The sequence below is a fragment of the Pangasianodon hypophthalmus genome, chromosome 12 (assembly GCF_027358585.1).
Source record: "Pangasianodon hypophthalmus isolate fPanHyp1 chromosome 12, fPanHyp1.pri, whole genome shotgun sequence".
NCBI classification, from domain to species: Eukaryota; Metazoa; Chordata; class Actinopteri; order Siluriformes; family Pangasiidae; genus Pangasianodon; species Pangasianodon hypophthalmus.
Window position 1 is genome coordinate 22,608,246 of NC_069721.1, and position 21,772 is coordinate 22,630,017.

The window sequence follows — 21,772 nt, forward strand, 5'->3', positions numbered from 1 at the left end:
TCCAGAGTCATCTTGTTATTTTTCATTCAGACCAAGCCCCACGCTTCTCACACACTCCAGCTCGAAAAATAAACCGATGCACCGCAAGAGTCTTTTCATCCCAATACAGAAAGTGTGTCTCAGTGTAAAGACGTCAGGATGCATGAGTCATGCGAGCAAGAGAGACATTGATTTCACAAGAAAGCACCAGAATTGAGTATGGCTTCTTGCTTAAAAGGGCTGGAAACAAAAAAAAAAACAAAAACAAACTGCGAATCAGATAACGAATGTTGAACTCAGATAAATTACGGGTTTGTTTTTACTTTTCTTTGCTTCCGCTCTTGGGAACAGATTTGATTTGTGCAGCTACATTTCGTGAAACTTCCAGAAGCACTTTGAAATAAGTTTGTATACCAGGGATGACCTTCGCTGGAGGCACTATGGTAGAAAAGATGGTGTCTGTCTCTGCTCTGTTTCATATCCGCAGCGTTTGATGTCGGAAATGTGTAAATAATCGAGCTGCAGGATGGCTTTTTGGTGTTACAAGGCATTACTTTTTTGCTTAAAGGCATTACATCATGTTGGATTTGTCCACTCAGCTGACTCGTTTGGACTGATGAGTTTATAAAATGACTTTAAACTTTATATTTAAAATAATTTCTCAACACTTCATCTAAAAAAAAAAACATGCTTTTCATCATTTATAAAATGAGTTAACCCATTTCAGGCAACAATCTCATTTCTACAAGGCTTCTTTGCTGACATTTTGGCTGTGTTTTGCTCTTAAATGAGTAACAGGAATGGGCTTTTTAGCAAAGAATTAGCAAATACACAAAATGTGCTTAACTAGTACCCATTGCTAACACCATGAGGTCATTAAGGATATTCTAAGGCTTATTAAAGTGTAGTTTTTAATGAATAATTTGCTTTTAGTGTATAATTTGTGTAACCGGCTCTTTTTATTACTTTCAAAGTGACCTTGTCAGTAAATATCAGAATTGTCATGTAAGTGGAGGTGGAAATGGATGCAATCGCAGTTGAAGCGTTTATTAAAGAGGCAGGTAGACAAATCTACAAACCACGGTATCAGGGATATACAAAATATACAAACCAAGAGATGGAACAGGGTCCAGAACTAGAATATCGCTACACAAAATAAACACAGCTCGGCAAAGTCAGGCAAGTACACACTCAACAATACTTCACGTAGAACAGAGAAACACAAGGATTTAATTAAAGGTACACAATCTAATTAAAGGCGAACTGAAACAGGTGAGAGTAATAAAGACACATTAGGGATACAACCAATGACCGGGTGACATGGGTGGACACAAGACAGGAATCAAAACAAAAGCACACGTGGCAAGGAAAATAAACATATGACAACACAGAAGAGTGATGAGCGCCGCTACACACAGCACTCGGTGTGAGGGGAGACTATTATTAAAAATAAAGCTAAAAGAATGAGAGACTTTTCTTTTTCCCATGATCTTCAAGAAAAACTGGATGATGCAACTTCTACTGAACATGTGAGTGGATGGTGTGGGATTTAAATTGTGGAATTAAAAACATTTTCCATAACCTATAATGGACAAACTGTGAAAAAGAAAGATTCAAGCATGAGATGTTAAATGGATTCATGCATTAATTCAGAAAGAACTTTGAAGTATTTTAATGATTATAATTTAATGTAAAGTGAAGTAATAGTGGGCTGTAGTGTTATAGATTGTGTAGGGTTTTTTTGTTTTAGCTTATCTGGAACATACACATACAATGGATATAAAAAATCTACACACCCTTCAAAAGCTCTTTTTCCATGTTTAATGTTATATACTGCCACCGTCCCTGGAGGACTAGTTGTAAGGCCATGGAGCTCTCACCGCTGCGGCCCAGGTTCGATTCCTGGCCATAAAATTGGGGAGGGTTACATCAGGAAGGGCATCTGGCATAAAAACTGTGCCAAATCAAATATATGTGGACCAATGATCTGCTGTGGTGACCCCTAATGGGACCAGCCTGTGATTAACCCTAAAAAACACATCAGAGGTTTCTGTAGGATTGTCTCAATATCTCTTTGGTTTCATCTGACTGATGAAGCAACTGTTCACAAAAAGGACTTACAAAGCATGTACAGGATCTCATCATCTAAAGGTATTGATCAGGAGAGGGGTACAAAAGAATTTCAAAAACATTAGATGCACCATGGAGCACTGTGAAGGCCATATTCAACAAGTAGTGAAAATGGGGCACCACAGTAATGTTACCGAGAACAGGACGTCCCTCCAAAATTGATAAAAGAACAAGATGAAATCTTATCAAGGAGGCTGTCAAGAGACCGACAGCAACAAAGGAGCTGCTGGAATATCTGGCAAGTACTGGTCACTCCCTGCAGGTGACAACAACAATCTCTCATATTCTTCACATGTCTGGGCTATGGGACAGGGTGGCTAGATGAAAGCCCTTTCTCACAAGAAAAAAACATCCAAGCCTGACTACATTTTGTCAAACAATCTGGCTAAATGTCATTGTCTGATGAGACAAAGGTAGAACTTTTTGGACATAATTCTAAAAGATATGTTTGGTGCAAAAACATGACAGCTTATCATCCAAAGAACACCATATCCACAGTGAAGCATGGTGGTGGCAGCAGCATCATTCTATGGGCCTTCTCTTCAGCTGGGTCTGGGGATCTAGGCAAGATAGAGGGAATCATGGATAACTTCAAATACCATCTAACTTCCAGCACAATAACGACCCAAAGCACAAATCCAAGTCAACAAAGGAATGGCTTCAGAAGAAGCAAATCAGTGTATTGGAATGGCTCAATCAGAGGCCAGATCTAAATCCTATTGAAAACCTGTGGAAACCTGGGCTGTGCGCAGGAGATCCCCTCTGAGTGTGATAGATCTGGAGCATTTTTTGCAAGGAAGAGTGGAATAAAATTGCCAAATCAAGGTGTGCTAAGTTGGTAGAACATAAAACATATCTATTTGTTTGTCATTTCTGTCATTTTTGTCAAGGTGGAAAAAATATGACATGATTTATTTTGGTTTCGTTTTTTACATCACAAAAACCTGCAGTTTTAACAGGGATATGTAGACCTTTTTTAATTATTCGCTGCATTATGTCCATTTGTAGTGAAGGACACTTTACCTGTGTTTAAAATATCTTTTACCGTTACTTTAGTGGGAAAAAAATGGTTTTGCCTTTTTATAGCTATAAAAATAGGCTTCACAGAGGTAAATCTGTCCTATTTGACTCATAAGCAGTCTAGAGAAAAGTAAAATAAAACTCTTGGCTTCACTACAGTTCAATATATATTTTGCTCAGTTCCTGAACAAGTGCCTAAACCCCAAGTGTTGCTAGTGCCTGGATTTTATATGAGATTGTTCTATTCTTTTGTTTAATTCTCACAAGATTGCCAACACTCTCCGACTCTGCATTATTGAGGATACTTACTGCAAGCTTCTGAAAATAGCTCCAGACCAGCTGTAGCAACAGCTGGAAAACAGATAATAAAAAAAAATCACAGAGGTTAAAAACACTGTTTCTTTTTTTTTAAATCATCATTCAATGTATAGTTATAAAAGTAAACATTATTTATGAATAAATTGAAAATGTTTTTTTTTTTAATTTATTTTTATGCAAGAATATTTACAATTTTTAATATGTAAGAATAAAACCCATGGGGGCGTACCGTTCTAGGAAAATAATCAATGACAGGGTGGTGTGATGAAAAAAAAAAACACTTCTTTTCATGTTACCTGAGCTAGTTTAGTATTAATTTAATTTCACGCTAGCTGTCTGGCTAGATAACTTAGCTAATATTAGTCATGAAAATCCATGGTTGTTACGATACTTTTATAATTTGTCAGGATTGAATATTGTGTGAGTATGATGATATAAATCATAGTTCAAAGATCTCAGACCTGTTGCCGTGAAAAAAATACATACAAATACAAATACATTCATTAGCATTTAGCTAGCCCACTAGTTAGTATAGATAGCTAGCTAACATGACTATTTAGCTAATTTAGCTAAACTATTTTGCTTATTTATTTATAATAATAACAACATTTACTGATGAACAAAATGACTAGTGACTAAACCTAAAAACTAAACCTAGACAATAAAATCCCACTTGTGTCTACTTGGCAAACGTGAGCTAGTTTACTAGCAATTAAGTAGCCCACCATCTTGTTAACTGTATTGCTAGCTAGCTTAGCTAACATTAGTTATGAACAAAACCATGGTTTTATGCAACCATTAGACTTTACAAGATATATGAATATGATGATACAAATCAAAGCTTGAAAATCCTACTTGTGGCAAATGCGTGGTTTTTACTTAAATCTAGCTATTCTGCTAGTTAGATGTTAGCTAGTCTCTTAACTGGCAGGAGCTATTCCAGCTAGCTGGCTAGTCAACTTATGAACTAAATCAAGACTACTCGTATAGATCTAAAACAAATGCCATAGCTAACTGGTTTCATAAGTAAGCTAATGTTAGTGATATAAGGCTAATTGGCATCTCAGGAGGATATGAAGGGCATTTGCAAATTGATTATAAATGCATCTTTATAGATTTTGACATTTATAATGAGGGTAAAGGTGTGGAAATGGTTCTAGTAGATTCTTAGATGTTAGGTATTTGTATAGTTTAATAATTTGAATGTTTAGGGACACTTTCAAATTACAACATACAACATGGAAACATGTATTATGGAGAGAGATGGTGACATTTTAGAACATGTATTTCCATGTGGAAACCAATTTGTCCCCTATAAAATATAACAGTAAAACCATGTAAGAAACGTGTTCTTGCTTCCATGTCTCACCATGATACGTGGCAAGACATCAGTTTTCCAGCACACATCTGCATGTTAATAAGGATGTTTCACCAACTTAGGCAGAGCTTGGCTTCACGCTGCAGCTCACAGAGACACTCGACCAGCTCCATGCTGCTCAATCAGACACCTACTCTCCTCCCTTTAGTTCTGACTGGCTGTGAATAAGACCGGGGTGTGTTCAAGTGTTAATTTGTTACCTGTGGCGAGGTGGCATCCAGGTGCCCGATTCAGCTTCAGCACGGCAGGGGTGTGGGAGGAACAGATGGTGCCGAGAAGCTGCTCACATAGTCGACGCAGATGCGGCACAGGCTTTCACTATAACGCACGCTTCCTAATCACGTGCATATAAGCATATCCGCTACTGCTGCTATCTAAAGCCATGGCTTTGAATCACATTTGCAGATGCTTGATTTGTGATCTGCAGGCACCTTGAGTCACTCGGGCCACACTCATGAACCTTATTCATCAAAAATGAAAAGCAGATCATCTATTTCCTTTGCACAAAAACAACTTGCTTAACACAGTGTTCGGTCTTCTGCAGTTCTTCTATTTATTCCAGCTGTCAATCATACTTTCTTTTCTGTTTCTCTACTGCTTTAGGATTGTATTTAATTTCTCTTTACATTATCTCTCAAAATGTGAACACGGCATGGTTGATGGTGTGCATTTGTGTGCCAAAAAAAATAGGTCTTAATTCAATATCACAGTTTATTTTTGTTGACTTTGAATCTATAAGCGCCATGCTTTTTATCTAAAAAAGTAAAATTATTCTTGTTGATATCGAATCTATTGCACCAACCTATTTATCTAAAAAAGTAACATTTTTATGTTGACTTTGAGTCTATGAGCACCATCCTGTTTATCTAAAAAAGTAATTTTTATGGTGACTTTTAACCTGTAAGTGATGTCCTGCGTATCCAAAAAAAAGAAAAGAAAATGTTGACTTTTAATCTACAAGTTCCATCCTGTTTATTCAAAAAAAAAAAAAAAAGTTGACTTTGAATCTATAAGTGCAATCCCGTTCATCCATTTTGACATTTTATGTTGACTTTGGAGCTATAAACTCCAACCTATTTATCTACAAATATAATATTTTCTATGTTGACTTTGAATCTATAAGCCCTATCCTATTCAACTAAAAATAAGTAACATTTTTAGATCTATAAGCTCTGACTTGTTTGTTTAAGAAAATCACATATTTATGTAGAATTTGAATTCTGAGTCTCTTAAAATAAATGTAGCATTTTTTTAACATTGACTTTGAATCTATAAACTCCATGCTGCTTATCTAAACAAAATATTTTTTCATGTTGTCTTTGGATCTATAGGTGTCATCACATTTAATTAAAAAAGTCATTTTTCTGTTAAATTTGAATCTATAAGCTCCATCCTGCTTATCTAACAAAAAAAAAATAACATTCTCCGGTCACCTTTGACTTTATGAGCACCATCCTGTTTATCTAAACTGATTTTTTTATGTTGACTTCTATATCGTTAAGTTCCATCTTGTTTATCTAGAAAAAAAAAATCATAGAAAAAACTTCTATGCTGAATTTCGCTGCTCCATCCTGTTTATCTAACTGTATTATTCTGCTCATTACTTGTCATTTACGCCATCAGCTATTGAAAAGATTTATTAAATTCTGCTAAATTTCTTTTTCAATTTTCTTTGCCTATGAAACAGGGTCAAAGACCCCTTTGAAAGTCTTCTGCATTAGTGAATATTGAACTGAAAAATGATCTACTCATCAAGACCTTGAAATTATAAAGGTCTTTCTGACAGGTCTGTGATTTTTTCTTAAAAATCCAAAACTAATAATAATTCAGTGATGTTTTGTGGCATATTGTTTCTTGTTTATTCATTTCTCTAATTTTAGAGGTGGTTTAATGACAAAACAACAAAAATTTAAGTTTAAGTTTAAAAGTTCTGTCAATATTTATGCCAGAAAGTTCTCTGTATTCAGATTCAGGTTAGGCAGGCGCTTAACTTGAATTTCCACACAGTCATAAATAATAACTGATCAAAAATCTCACTACATATATAAGCGCAGTGGTTGCCTTGTTTGTATTAATAATGATATTAAATAATATCAATTAGATTTGCACAGTAAATAATGAGCACAAGGGTTCTGGATTGCTTATTGCTTTGTTTGGATTCATTTGTCATACACCTGAAAACAAACTGGAAGGCAGATCTGTGAGCTTGGTTTAAATCATGTTGCATTGGGAGAGTTTAAAAAAAACCCAGCATAACTTTATATCTTCCACAGCATGTTGTGTAACCAAATATAAAACGCTACTGCTGCCAGTCACATCACCTTTTTCCTCCCTCTTCTTGTTCCACCTCCGGAGGTTCTCTTTATTTTTATTTATTTTGTACTATCTGTACAGGAGATGAAGCAATCATTTCACAGGCACTCCATCCGCTGGCAGTCACCCCATTTGAATAAATGTGCATGCGTGCACTGTGCAAGAGCAAAAGATAAACGAATGTTAGCATGATGGCTTGCAGCATGGCGAACTCAATCGCAGGCAGTAAACAAGAAAGCAAGATGAGCATGAGAAGTGTCTTACTTTGCATACATATGGCTACAATAAAAAGCTACACCAGACCTTTTTAAATGTAAAAACGTGTTCCACGGTGTAAGAGGGTAAACAATGTAGTAGAAGAATGACATTTATTTTTTCAATTCTTTTGATTCATAAATGTAGAGTTGTTCTAAAACTAACAGTGAGCATTTTTAATCCTGTGTGTCGCAGTTTTACCTGACAGTTCCAACCCATAACGCCAGAGGTCCCTTTTAGCACCTCATTGCGAAGTCTTGCCTGCTTTTTGATTGCAAGTTTGAGACTTTATAAGCCATTGTTGGATTCTCTGGTTTCTGAAGGTTCTGAATTTTTGACCCCCTTCACCTATCGCCTGATCGCCTATTGTCTGTCAATGTAGTTTTGGCTCCTTGCATGCTTTTAAGACTTTGACTGTGTCCTATTTTTATTCCACTAACAACTCCTACCTCTGTCTCATTATGGAGTCAATTACACAGTGGGAAGAACATTTTCTTACATTTGTGGTGTTTTTAGGGACTTTTAACAAAGTTGAGTTTCTTAAAAACATCGCAACACAATGATCAGTGTTAAATGGTACAGTTTTTGGTTCTAATAAACAGCTTCAAGATGATTTTGGGAAGATCAAAGCTCGAAGCTCGGGTCAGTTAAACATACATAATTCTTGTTTTCATACTACTACTACATCTTTTTTTTTCCATTTCTGTTGGTTAAGTACAGGTAAGTAAATTGCCATCATTTAGCTGTTTTTACCTAAGTAAGCCTGTGTAGATGTTTCTTCCCCTCTTTGACCTGTTAAATCCACAGCTCTGTGTAAAGCTGTTCCTGGAAGCCCTTTTCAGCAGCTGCAATTAAGAAAATTGCCGACTTAAAAATACAATGTCAGGTGCTTTCAAGTCATTTGTAATTGCACAGGTTTGGTTATTTCCGCCGCTGTGCGTTTCACACGATGACGGCGAGGAACAAAATCCAATGCTAATCTGTGCATTAGCAATTAAAACTGTACCAGCATTGGCATTAATGACAATTTCCAGGAGCTGGATCAATTCGAAATTGAATCAAGTCCCAGGGGTCAATTTGCATTTCTGCGTGACGATGTGTGGGCAAAACTAAAAACTCCTCTCGGCTTACTCTAATTTAAAGTAGCGGATCTATAAAAGGAAATTAAATGAAGGGAGGAGGCAGAGTGGAACAGAAGTCTCTCTGAATGGGAATTGCTCTGCATACCAATCAGGTCCATCCCAAACACTTTGGAGTGCATCACCTTCAATATCGACTCATCAGAGAAATACAGAAAGACACAAAATGCCTCCTTTTTTATTGGCATGGCTCCATCTTTGGGTTGTTTTGTTTTTACTAGTTTTATATTTTTCTGTTGGCTTGCAAATCAGGGATCCAAACACAGACGTCGCCCGCAAACATCCAGCAACGGCTGATTTAAATTAATTTAGCATTTTAGAAAATATGTCCTCATTTGTGCCTGTGATTTTAGCTCACCGAACTCACAGATGAGGCTGATATTTTATTCATCGACATGAATCTATCAACTAAAATAACACGTCTTGTCATTAAGTCTAATGCATTATACTTAGCCTTCATTCACTGCTCTCGGCGGGATGCTCGAGACGGTATTAAAATCATTTTTTTGTAATGCTTCAAGGCTGAAACACTGCAATGGAGTTTGTTTGACCTTCTGTTTTAATCAACAGTGCACCACATGCAGGGATGACAATTTGGTAAAACTTTTTGTTAACTTCGCTTTCTGTGAAAGCTGTATTTATATTGAACTATAAATACTGTATGTATATAACAGGCCATAATGTATTCATAAGCAAATTCTACTAACAGTTCTCATTGTTATAATTGTTTATAAAAATGCATTACAATTTATAGAATTATGAATTATTATTAACATGCATTATGAGTATTGTTTGTAACACATTATAATGCTGAATAGTCATAGTAGTCTTTTATTCATCATTTACTGCTCCAAGTTTATTAAAAATGGCCTAGATTTAACTTTATCATTCAGTGTTTTAAGTGTAATAGAGAAATGTAATATAAAAAATGATGTCTCACTTTACTTAGAGCTCATAAATACCACTTTATACCACTCATAAATGATTATAAATGATTATATAACATATAGACACTTTTTAAAATTAAAAACCCATTTATTGTTATACGTCCCTGCAAATGTGCTTCTGGTATAACGATTCATAAATTCATTTGCATAAATAACAACTGATGTACAGTATATAAATGTAATTATATAGTTTTATATATATATATATATGTAATTATATATATTATATATTATGTAGATTCTAGACATGGTCCTATTACCAACTTTTTATTGGGTTCTGTATGAAAAGTTAGCTGATATGCACTGGGAACAGAAATCCGAAAAATAGACTGTTGTATCTTTTTCTCCTTTGAATTTCTTCTTGTACTCTTTTAGAACTTCTTCAGCGTATTCATGATTCTGTATTAACATTACAATCATTTCTGGACATGATGTCCTCTGTAAGTTTGATCTCTTTTGGGTTTCTTCCCAAACTTTTATGCCACTTTTTACATCTGTCATTGAGATGATCTGAAATGGTCTCTGATGTTAGAATGGAAGAAAAAAAAAAGTGTTGATGATGATGATAAAAGCCATCGGTCCAGTGAGATCCAGACAATCTTTAAACGATAAAACTGTGGGACAAACTGTTCTACTTTCTCCTTACACCAATGTGCAGTACATTCAGGGACTATAAAACCAGTCTACTTGAGCAGACCATATGCTTCTCTAATACCTTCATATCATTGCTGTTTCACAAAGTATTACACAGTAGTAATATATATCATATTTCAGTCCATGCACTCATCAGTGTAAAAGGAGGGAAAATGAGCAGTGACTAATTAAAAAAAAAGTCATCCTAGATAAGAGTGTCTGCTAAATGCTGTAAATGTACTTTTAAATATAATACATTGTGTGGCCAAAAGTATGTGGACACCTGTCCATCACACCCATATGTGGTTCTTCCTCAAACTGTCCACAAAGTTAGAAGCACACAATAGTCTACAATGTCTTTGTATGATGTAGAATTACAATTTCCCTTCACTGGAACTAAGAGGCCCAAACCTGTTCCAGCATGACAATGCCCCTGTGCACAAAGCGAGCTCCATGAAGACATGGTGTGTGAAGGTTGGAGTGGAAGAACTCAAGTGTCCTGCACAGAGCCCTGACCTCAACCCCACTGAACACCTTTGGGATGAACTGGAACACCGACTGAACCCCAGACCTCCTCAACATCCCAACATCAGCGCCTGATCTCACTAATGCTCTTGTAGCTGAATGAACACAAATCCCCACAGCCACGCTCCAACATCTAGTGGAAATCCTTCCCAGAAGAGTGCAGCTTATTATAACAGCAAACACGGGGAATAAATCTGGAATTGGATGTTCAACAAGCACATATGAATGTGATGGTCAGGTGTCTACAACCTTTTGGCCATATAGTGTGCTTTATGCATTTGCCCCCACTAAATGACTGGTCTTTGACTTGCTGGTGAGCGTAATTAGGAAAAACATGTTAACAAGAGCTGGGTGTGTTAATCCTTGTTAGGAAACATTCCGGTTAGTAACATGTCTCAGGTCTCAGGTTCATGACTGGAACTGAAAAACTAATAAAGGCTTATTCGACCAGGCGTCAGCTATCATAAAGTCTGCTCCCCTCAGTTTTATTGTCAAGATGACATGACATCAAATGAAGTGACAGATTTTTTTTGTGTTTTAACAATTTCCAGGCAAACTTATTGCACATTAGGCTGCCCTTTTTTCCACCTCAACTGCCGGTGTGTGTTTTACATTCACATTTATTCTCATGGGAAGCAGCTGCTTTGAAAAAGTGCAGCTTTCACTGTTTTTTGGTCACAGTGGAGCTCCCAGAGCTGAAAAAAGCTGTTTTTTTTTATTATTTTATTTTATTTTATTTTTCTTTAAACACTTTATTTACTGAAATTTTCCATTTACAGAAAAAAATAGGATTATTGTAAAACCCAACACAAAAAAGATTTACCCATAGCATAAAAAATATCACAGATCATCTGTATTCATATATTTAAAAAAAAAAGTTTCAGAAAAGTGCAAGTGACATCAAGCACTTTTTTTTTTACCTCCTGACCAATCAGACTGCAAGTTGTGGGGCAAAAGAGACAAACAATATAGAGAATGTTTTGAAAGTGCTCATATATATATATATATATATATATATATATGTATTCATATATATATATATATATATATATATATATATACATATATATATGTATTCCATTTCTTTGCTATGTCACATCATAACAGCCATAAGTAACTAGCTACTTAGCTAGAAATTGAGTTGTTATGACATTCTAATGTCAAAAAAAAAAAAAATCTGTCACTTATTATGTTAACTTGACAGCCAAAATTTAAAAAGCAGGCTTTATGACAGTTGAAACTTGATGAGATAAGCCTTTATTAATGTTTATGAAGGATTATGAAGGTTTTGTGTAGCCTTATGAGCACTGCTCTTAAATAATGTTACCAGTGAGGATTGTCTGTAGCTGATTTCGCCTGTTCGTTCTGATAAAGCTATTATACATCATACTTTATCTCTGAACAGGATTAAAGTTGTGCAGCATCATGATCTCAATTATGTCACATGTCTGGGAGCTGTTTTCAGTAGGATTTTATAATCTCTGCCCATTACACGTAATGCGTCAATTAGCAAATGTGCGATGAGATCTGCTAACAGTGTGAGGTTTTTGCTAGCCCCAGTACAGACGGCGGCGTTTCCATCTCCACCGCCGAGCACGTCGTAAACACACAGACTCCCCGCTGTAATTACAGCTGTTGTCAGGGCAGTGTGGGATGTTATACATAAAACTGTCAAGTTAAGAAATTAAAGTGCAGCAAAGCATTTACTCTCATGATTTCGAATACATTAATACAAATTACGCTGCGAGATGAAACAAGCTCGATGCATTTAGTGAGATGGAGAGAGAGCGCTATGGACCGGATGGCACAATGCACACGGCGTGTATAAGATATCGGCTGCCGGAGAACGAGAGCGTAAATAAGTCACCTGTGTTGCTGTTCTGCGGAGGTCTGTGTCATGTTTACTGCGCACTGAAGAGTCTCCAGTCATGTAGAATAATTTTCATTTGTTCCTTCATTCTGTTGCTGAAATGCAGTGAAGTGTCAGAGGTAAACATTATGTAGAGTGTGGTTTAGTCTCTCAGAGGAATTACTGTGAATATATCCAAAAAAAAGACCAATCTATAATGAAAAAGTGGTACAGGAGTAACACAGCAGGGTCTAGGAGCAGGAAAGAGAGGGTGGAGGCACTCATTTGAGTCTGGTACTAATCTGATCTAATCTAATCTAATCTAATCTAGCAAGGCTATTTCATGTGAATGGCTCTTTTCTTTTTATAGAATAGACACAGATAGTGTTATTATCCTGTCTTTTCTGGAAAGTGTACGCTTCTCTCAGGAGAATCTTTCTTCCCTGTAAGGCTTGAAACCCCTGATAGTGTTCTGTTATAAGAATCCAGATGTGAAGAGGAGTTACTGTTTCCACCTGGAAGTAAAGTATTTACCTACATGTGTTTTATTCCTCTGATACCACAGCAATTTACCAATGATTACTGACTTTATATCTATTTATAGTTGCATTTAATATTGTGGAATGTCTGCAAACAAGTTAGTTCCTGTTATTAATTATGTTACAGCAGATATAAACAGTCGCTCCCTCACCAGACTTTGGTTTTCTCCCTCTTTTTTTTTTAATAAGATAAAACCCACAGCTTGTCATGTTACTGAAAATCCACAAAGCATAAACTCCTCGGTCCTGAAGACTTTCCCATGTCTGAAAATGCAAAGCTACTACTTTACCTCTGACTGTTACAAAGCGCTGACTCTGGAGACTCCTTCCATAAATGATAATATGCTTTTCTGTTTTTAAATGTATTTATTATTAGCCTTAGGTCACGTGCAGTATCTCATATCCAACTTATACAAATCCCAGTGTAAGTTCTTACTATAGAAACAATAATGTATTAGAGAGCGCATTAATATTAACCTATGAGTTGAATTACACGTGGAACTATTGTCATAGATGCCGTTATGGGAATGTAATCAACGCTTTCTGACCAATCAGAATCAAGAATTCAAAATATGAAAAATATAAACTTATTTTTTTAAAAGTATTTTAGGGAGTTTGGGTAGTAAATGGGAAGTTATACATTTCAAACGGGAAACAATGGACAACATTTGTGCGCATAATTGTCACCTAAGTTTATTTTGCTTAATTAATTTTTGTGTATAAAATTTGTGACAGTCAGTAAGTTTTCCTCCATCGGAAAGTCTTCAGGACAGAACAGTTTGCACTTTGTTGTTTCTCAGTAATGTGAAAAAGCTATGATTATTATTATTTTTATTATTATTATTAACCTCTAGAGAGAGAAAAAGAGAGACTAGTGAGGGAATAACTGTTTATTGCTGCTATATTGTAAGCAAGAACAAGAACTTCCTTCTTTTCCACAATATTAAATGTAACTATAAATGGTTAAAAGGCATGATGGTCATTTATAAATTAAAAAATGATCATTGTTGGCAAAATACTGCGTTATAAGAGGAATAAAACACTTCAGGACGCCCTGTTATTGGAAAATAAAATAGTAAAACTTGAGGTAACAGAAACTCTGCTTCGTGTTCTTGATTATTTTCCTATAATAGCACATCCACAAATGTTTTATTCCTTACATCTTATTGAAAAAAATATTGTAGTGGGTGAATATGATGTCTTTTTTCAGCATCAGCACGAATCGTAGTAATTTAGCACACTGACTGACATTCTTCTTCCTTCTCATATTTAACTCAAAGCCCGAAACCAAACAATGAGAGGCTTTGAGCCATCAGTAGATCATGAATAATCATTGAAAATAAAAGACGACTTTGGGCTTTCGAAAATATCTTGCCCTTTTCTTGGGTAGGTCTGACACCCCGAGGTAACTCTCCACACTAGTAATCCTTTAAGTGCTGCAGCACATTGCTCTGTTCTTTTTCGCCTTTGGCACTTCAAGTTAGGTCTCTCTCTTTCCTTCTCTCTCTCTCTCTCTCTCTCTCTCTCTTTCTTCCTTGCTCTCTCTCCCCCCTTTCAACCCATTGATTTTTCAGGGGTCCTATAAAATATTTACAATGTGTGGGCAGGGCCCTTTCTCTGGGAATTTGAAGAGGGAAAATGATTTTGAAGGCGAGTGGTAAAAAAAGAGAGAGAGCGAGAGCAAGAATGAGAGTGAGAAGGAGATGAGGAGGGAGAAGGAAGGGCGAAAAGAATGAAGAAAAAAAGAAAAGGCAAGATAAGAAGCTACGGAAGCCTTTCTCGAGTCACGCTTGGAATATCAATGGCTCACTTTGAAACTACTCCAGAATATAAATAAACACTTATAGTGATAAAGATCGTTATCTGGGTGCCTTTGTAACGCTGTGCTCTCACTTTAAAGCCTCGCAGTCAATCAATTCCAAACTGGTTCGGCCCGTCTGAGGCTTTGAAGAGGTTCTGAGTTGCTTTTGCTTTCACTTCCACTCTATAGTCCTTTGCAATTGAAGTGTGTTGCACTGATGATACAGTATCGTCATATCACTCAATAACGGAATACAATGGTTTAATTACAGCCTCAAGCTTTGCCTATTTAAATCGCCAACAAAGCAAGAAATGTTATTAATAAGGCCAGATTGAAATTTATACATCTCTCCTTCACTCTTGATTCAGTTCTTTTTTTTTTTTTTTTTTTTTTTTGCATACAACATTAAGGAAGCAGCTTTACAGAAATCCTATTTTAAATAGGTAACTATGACACTATTTAAATTAAATAAGTCCACAAAAGCCCTGAAAACATCAGCGGAGACTCATCTTAATCAGAGACATTGCTTTAATTGTCCACTACTGAATTTTTATGGATAAAACTAGGAATTAATTTAAAGTGAGCTGTACGTGTAGCAGAGAGTCTGCTCAGTTTATCCTTCAAACCATGAGCACATTTTCTTTACAGGAGAGCACATCGAATTAACAAAATCATTGGCATTAGGTTATTAATTCATCTACCCAAAATAGCAAAGGAAAAGCCTACATCACACACACACCGCACCATTTCATGACCTTGATTTACTATCTTGTGGCTTCATTAAGTTGTGCGCACAGTATAAAAAAATACAATACATGTGTTGAATCAAGTGCTATTTTATACGCTATTGAAGAGTTAATGTGGAAGCCATTTTGTTAACTGAAACTAAATTTACATTTACATTGATGAATATGATCGTTGAAATTAGGACTATTTATGCAGCAATATATTGGCAATATACTAGACTCCTATTAGATTAGATATTTTTTTTTGTATTTTTGCAATCTTCTCATACATATATTAGTTTATATTTCATTTTCAAATTACCTCTAGCTTTTAGGTTGCACTGTATTAAATTTGACAGCACAGGAAAAAAAAGAAAGTTATTTATTTTCTGTCTTAAAGGCAAGTGCTTGCGTTTAAAGGTGGTGGTTTAGATGCTACTGAAAAACTCAATCTCAGAGGCATCTCATCAGGAAATATCTGGCAACCTCGGAGGAGTCAACTACACACAAGTGATTTGCTTAATCTGAATGTGGAGAAGAGAAAATCAATTTAATCATGTGCATAACCCGACTCTGAATACAAGGAACTTTCCCAAGATAAATTCTGTTGCGACTTTTGGACTTAAGTCGCCAACTCTGAATACTTTTGTGTATAAGTCCTGGGATGAACACAGGACAGTCTTTATGATTACAGCAGCAGTTCTTAGGTACAGAGCTACAATATGCAAGTGAGATTATCAACTGAAGTAAGGCTGAGATTCAGACACAAACTGTTATGGGGAAGTGCAAATCTTTTGGGTATCCACATTGGACCGGTGACAACAGCAGACACAAGTACGGAAGCTCCAAGCAGTCAATGAATCTTTGTTTCTTTGTGTATCTCTTGGTGTATACGTAGGTGGGAGGGACCATGTACAACACCGGCCGCCACGTCTCGCTACGTCTGGACAAGGAGCACTTGGTGAACATCTCGGGCGGACCGATGACTTACAGCCACCGACTGGAGGAAATCAGGTTACACTTTGGCAGCGAAGACGGACAGGGCTCGGAGCATCTCCTCAACGGCCAGGCCTTCTCCGGGGAGGTAAGCCGAGACGTGTGTATTAGTGCTATCTTACTGCAGACGCACATCTGTGGAGGCCATTAACTCGGGAAAGTGGGTATCTGATGTTGACAGCTGAAGCTGACAGCACACAAATCACCTCAGTATAGAATTATGGTAAAAATATTAACTCAAGCTTCTGGGTGTTACAGCATGCTGAAACAGATTGCAATATTATTGTATATTCAGCATACATTTACTTGGGATGTATAATATTAAATAAGCATACTTTAGGGAAGATATATGATTTCTTGAGATCCAGTTTATCTTGCACAATATTGCATCAGGTTTAAACAAGCCAAACTTGAGATGATTGGCCCTTACCCAGTACACCAAGCAGCATCCGTTGTTTAATGACTTTTCCTCAGCAGAATGTGTCCATATGTACTGTGATTCAGTGCACTCATTTATTATATTAATAGTATATAATCTAAATGAATGAATATAATATTTATACCACAGTGTTGTTGGATTCTGATTGGTCCCATTGTGCTGATACATGGCAGTAGTAAGATATGATAAGAAATCCTGGTAACACTTTCTTTGAAGGCCATATGTATAATGACTTATGGATACATTCATAACATGCTATAATGCATTCATAAGGCATTATACAAATCATTATAATTATTTATGAAAAGTCATTGCAGTTTGTACTTATAATGCATTTATAAATTGTTAAAAGAATGTGTTATAAGTAATGCTTATAACACATTATATCTTGTCATAATTCACTGTGCAAAGAGGGGCTTGGTGATATAATATGTTATAAACACTTCTTATAATGCATCATGTTAACGATTTATATTGCATAATAAAGATATATAAAGTGTAAAGCAATTTCAAAAATAATTATAACAATGCTTATAATGCATTATAACATGATATGAACGTCTGTAGTTTAATATAGAAAATGGGTTAGGGTTATTGTCATGTCATTGTTTAAAAAAAATGGTAACACTTTCCAAGAAGGCCGTATGTATAATGACCTACGAATACATGCATATCATTTTATAAGGCATTCATAAGGTATTTCACCCCTTGTTAAAATTATTTATGTAAACGAATTCCAGTTTATAGCAGTAATTATAATGCATTATAAGCAATGTTTATAACACATTATAATCACCAGTACCATAGAAATCCAGCTCCACTTCACACAGAGCATTATGTGGCCTTGAGTGTAGATCATTGACAGGCATGTGGTATTATAACCTAAATATAATAACTTATAATAACTTATAATAACGTATAAGTTGTATTCGTGAGTGCTAAGAAAAAGACATATTTTTTTAAAAGTTTATTAAAGCAATGACATTGATACGCAATGTTTTATTTCTCAGAATTTAATCACTTCTAGTATGTATGTTTAGAGCACTAAATTTAAAAAACAGTTTATAACATATTATAACATAATTTTCTGATAATCTTGCTCATTTAAATGAAAAAGGCAGGGTGGGGACTAGTTTCATAACGCCCTGCACAAATTTCTTAATAATTAACATTTCTTAAAAATGTCAATAATGTGTTATTAACTCTATTTATAATGAATTATGTTGATAATTCTTAATGCACAATAAAGATAGCTATGAAACGCAATGCACTTTCATTTATAACATTCATAACAATGCTTTTCGGATGGATTATAACATCATATGAATGAAAAATAGTTTATTTAAATACGACCTTCATAGAAAGTGCTAACCAAATGTTTATTTGTGGCAAATGTGTGATGAGAGGAATAAAACACTTCAGGATGTGCTGTTAAAGGAAAATAATCAACTTCAGATGACAAGGTAACAGCCCTCCACTTGAACCCGTCGTTGATTATTTTCCTATACGCCTCATCGTGTTTTATTGCTTACACATCGGGCTGTTTTATTCTTTCTCCTGAACCGCAGTGCTCGTTCTTATACAAGCGCTGTATAAAACGTCTCAATTAAGCCAGCGGTGTAATTTCAGAAAGACACGACGCTGCAGCCGCCATCGTTTGATGAAGTCACCAGTCAGTGGCGGCGTGACATTTCTCTTTGGGAGTAATAAGACTGGCGATTAGAACGGCAACAAAATAACCATGGGCCTGACAGGCAAATCCAGTGTAATTAATGATTATAATTTCTTCCCTCCTCCCTCTCGTGGAAGTCAGCCAATATTTAAACAATAATAAAACAAAGTGGAGACAGTTTATCGGAGTATTGCAAGCTGTGACCTGGCCAGCGAAGCCTAGCGCTGTCTGTTTACTCTTCATTACCGAGCCATTATCGCTCGCAGCTCGACGCTGGAACATCTTTCTTCTCAGGAAGGTACTGACCTTCCCTTCAGCACTGCCATTTATACTGCAAGCAGATCACCTGATTATGACCAATAATACGTCAAAATATTACCAAAACTCACTTTTTCTATTTTCAAATGTCCAAATATGTATAACACCTCCTTACAGAAACCTTCAACATGTCAATGATTAGATGTTTGTCTTAGTTAAATTACAACATATTTTTAATCCATAACACTTTCTATGAAGGTCGTATCTATAATAAACTACAGACATTTTCATATCATGTTATAATGCATTATATGCATTGTTATAATTATTTTTGAAATTGCATTACACATTATAATCTTTATTATGCAATATAAATCGTTAACATGATGCATTATAAGAAGTGTTCATAACACATTATATCACCAAGCCCCTCTTTGCACAGTGAATTATGGCATAATGACGTAATGAAATAATGTCATCCTGACGACACATATCTTCTATGACACAGTTATGACGGTTTTACGTTAGTCTTATGATGCAGATTTTTTTTTTTTTTACTCAATAAGAAGTTATTCATTCTCTCTCATTTTATTCATTCTCATTCTTTCTTTTCCTTTTCGTCTTTCACATTTGTTCACTAATAACGCATCACTTCCGAGTCCTGTTTGCGTCTCCTAGAGGGGCGCGAGTCAGCAGCAAATAATCTCTAACACCTTGGATTTAGCCATGAGGCCTTCACGCGCAAGCTGAAAATGAAACACCAGTGAAACTTCTGGAAAAGTCTGTAATTCATTTCTTTCATACAGATCTTTCTTTTTTTTAAAAAAAAAAACATGAGCGCACATTTTTCAGAAGGACTCTATGGATATAGAGGTGCTCTTGGAAATACTGTATGATCCATACGAGGTCTCAATATTCTGTATGTCATATCATATCGGCGCTAACACGACTGATCTGTTTATTTCAGCAGGGATGAAATATAACGTCTGCTTGTCAGATAGGAAATACTGTGATGAATTGATAGCACGAACATGCAGGAACAGCATGCAATACAGACTTTATAGAGGAAAATAATCAACAATGCGGCCTGACATGAAGTGGCGTTAAACCCAGTAAAACCCAGTCGATTATTTTCCAACAACAGCAAGTCCTAAGCTGTTTTATTCCTCTATACTACAAAAATGTGTCAATGATTACAATTTGTGTTGATTAAAAAATAACACATCATACATTTTATATGTGTATGTATTACTTTTAGTAACAAGTTAGAGACTGTTATAAAGCTGTTATAAACAGTCATTCCTTCTTAATATTAATAAGACCAAAAAAAACCCATAAATAAATAAATAAACAAATAAACAAAGCCTGTCGTGTTACTGAGAAACCAGAAAGTGTTAACTCTTCTGTCTTGAAGATGTCAGAAAACCTCTGACTGTTAACAAGCATTGACACTGGAGACTCCTTCCATAAATGTTAAATAAACATCTCCTTACAGGAAACTTCTCAATATCAATGATGCCATTTTTTTTATCCATATGTGGAATAACTGCCATATGGGTCTCTGTGTAAGATAATGAGTGCATTAATATAAACCTGGGATTTGCAGCTGCACTACTGTCAGATCTGCTGTTCCAGGAAATTAATCAACACCTTCTGACCAATCAGAATCCAGAATTCAACAGCGCTGAGGTATAACGCGATTATACCGTCTCTGTAAAGCCGCAGGTGCTATGAAGAGGTACTGAATTTCAATATAGGATTCAGTATAGAGTTGAAAAGAGCTGTTGCTGAGGTTTCACACACCTCATGACTCTCCCAAGCATGCAGAACCTTAAAGAAACTGCATTCTTGACAAACTTTAGATCACACAATGCATGTGCGTCTAAATTTAGCCTACGATGTGCTTAGGATGAGACGACAAACTCACAAGTGAAAATGAGAAAGCAAGTTGTTTTTTTTTTTTTTTTTTTACTAGTAATAAATTAACACTATAACAAATCACATGCAGGATTTATAATTATTTTCCACACTTCAGTTTCAGCATTTTTTCCCCTATAATGTAAATATATTTTCATTGCGTTTTAATTATCAGTGGTAGCGAAATAACACATTTGCATTCCATTTCATGGCAGTGCTTACACGCTGACAGAAAGATTCTCATTAAAATGACATTTTCACATTTCCTAAATCAAGGCAAAGTGCAAAGAATAAATAAGCAATTGCCAAAATGCAGATTTGCCTTTTTTCAGTCACACTTCAGTCTGTGTAATCTGAACTAAGCCTTTTGTATGACTTTAAACCCTGAACCAAGGTAGAGATATAGTGGTTTTTTTTTTTTTTAATTTATTATTTATTTAATCTTTCAGCTTATCCCATTTTTTTTCTTTCTCCTCCACCAGACTGGCAGACAGGTTATTAGCATCTCTGCAGACTAGCTTAATTCAAACACTCCCTCAGCCGTGATCAAACCGGACTCCTCGGTCTAATCTCAGCCTGAGTTTATTTGCTTTATGAGTGCACGCTCTGATTCCTCCGCTATTTGACGATGGTTCCACACGAGCGCTTTTTTATTTGGCCTGTTAGCTCTGTCCACACCTCATCCTCCTATTGACTTCCTGTCTTCATATTACATCCGTATCAAGTCCCAAGCTGGCTATCGGACAATAAAAAGCTTGTCAAGGAGCCTGTAAGAGGTCCAGGCTGTCCTCTAGCATAGCATAAACGCCTGCTCTGTGGTGCAATGACAAGTCCAGGTATGAGAGAAAGACAAGGATGTTTTAGAACACACTTTGCTAATAGTAAACACCTCTCACACCAACAAGCGACTTAGCTCGCAGATCATAAATGTCTGACTCC

General features: G+C 35.9%; 1 protein-coding gene across 1 annotated transcript in view; it reads left to right on the forward strand.

The window, feature by feature from the left end:
* Positions 1-21,772, forward strand: part of ca10a (carbonic anhydrase Xa) — a 191,986-nt gene that overhangs the window by 152,603 nt on the left and 17,611 nt on the right. Inside the window, exon 4 of the mRNA XM_026914735.3 lies at positions 16,450-16,635. Coding sequence (XP_026770536.1) covers positions 16,450-16,635 — 186 coding nt within the window. The remainder of the gene's footprint in view (positions 1-16,449; positions 16,636-21,772) is intronic.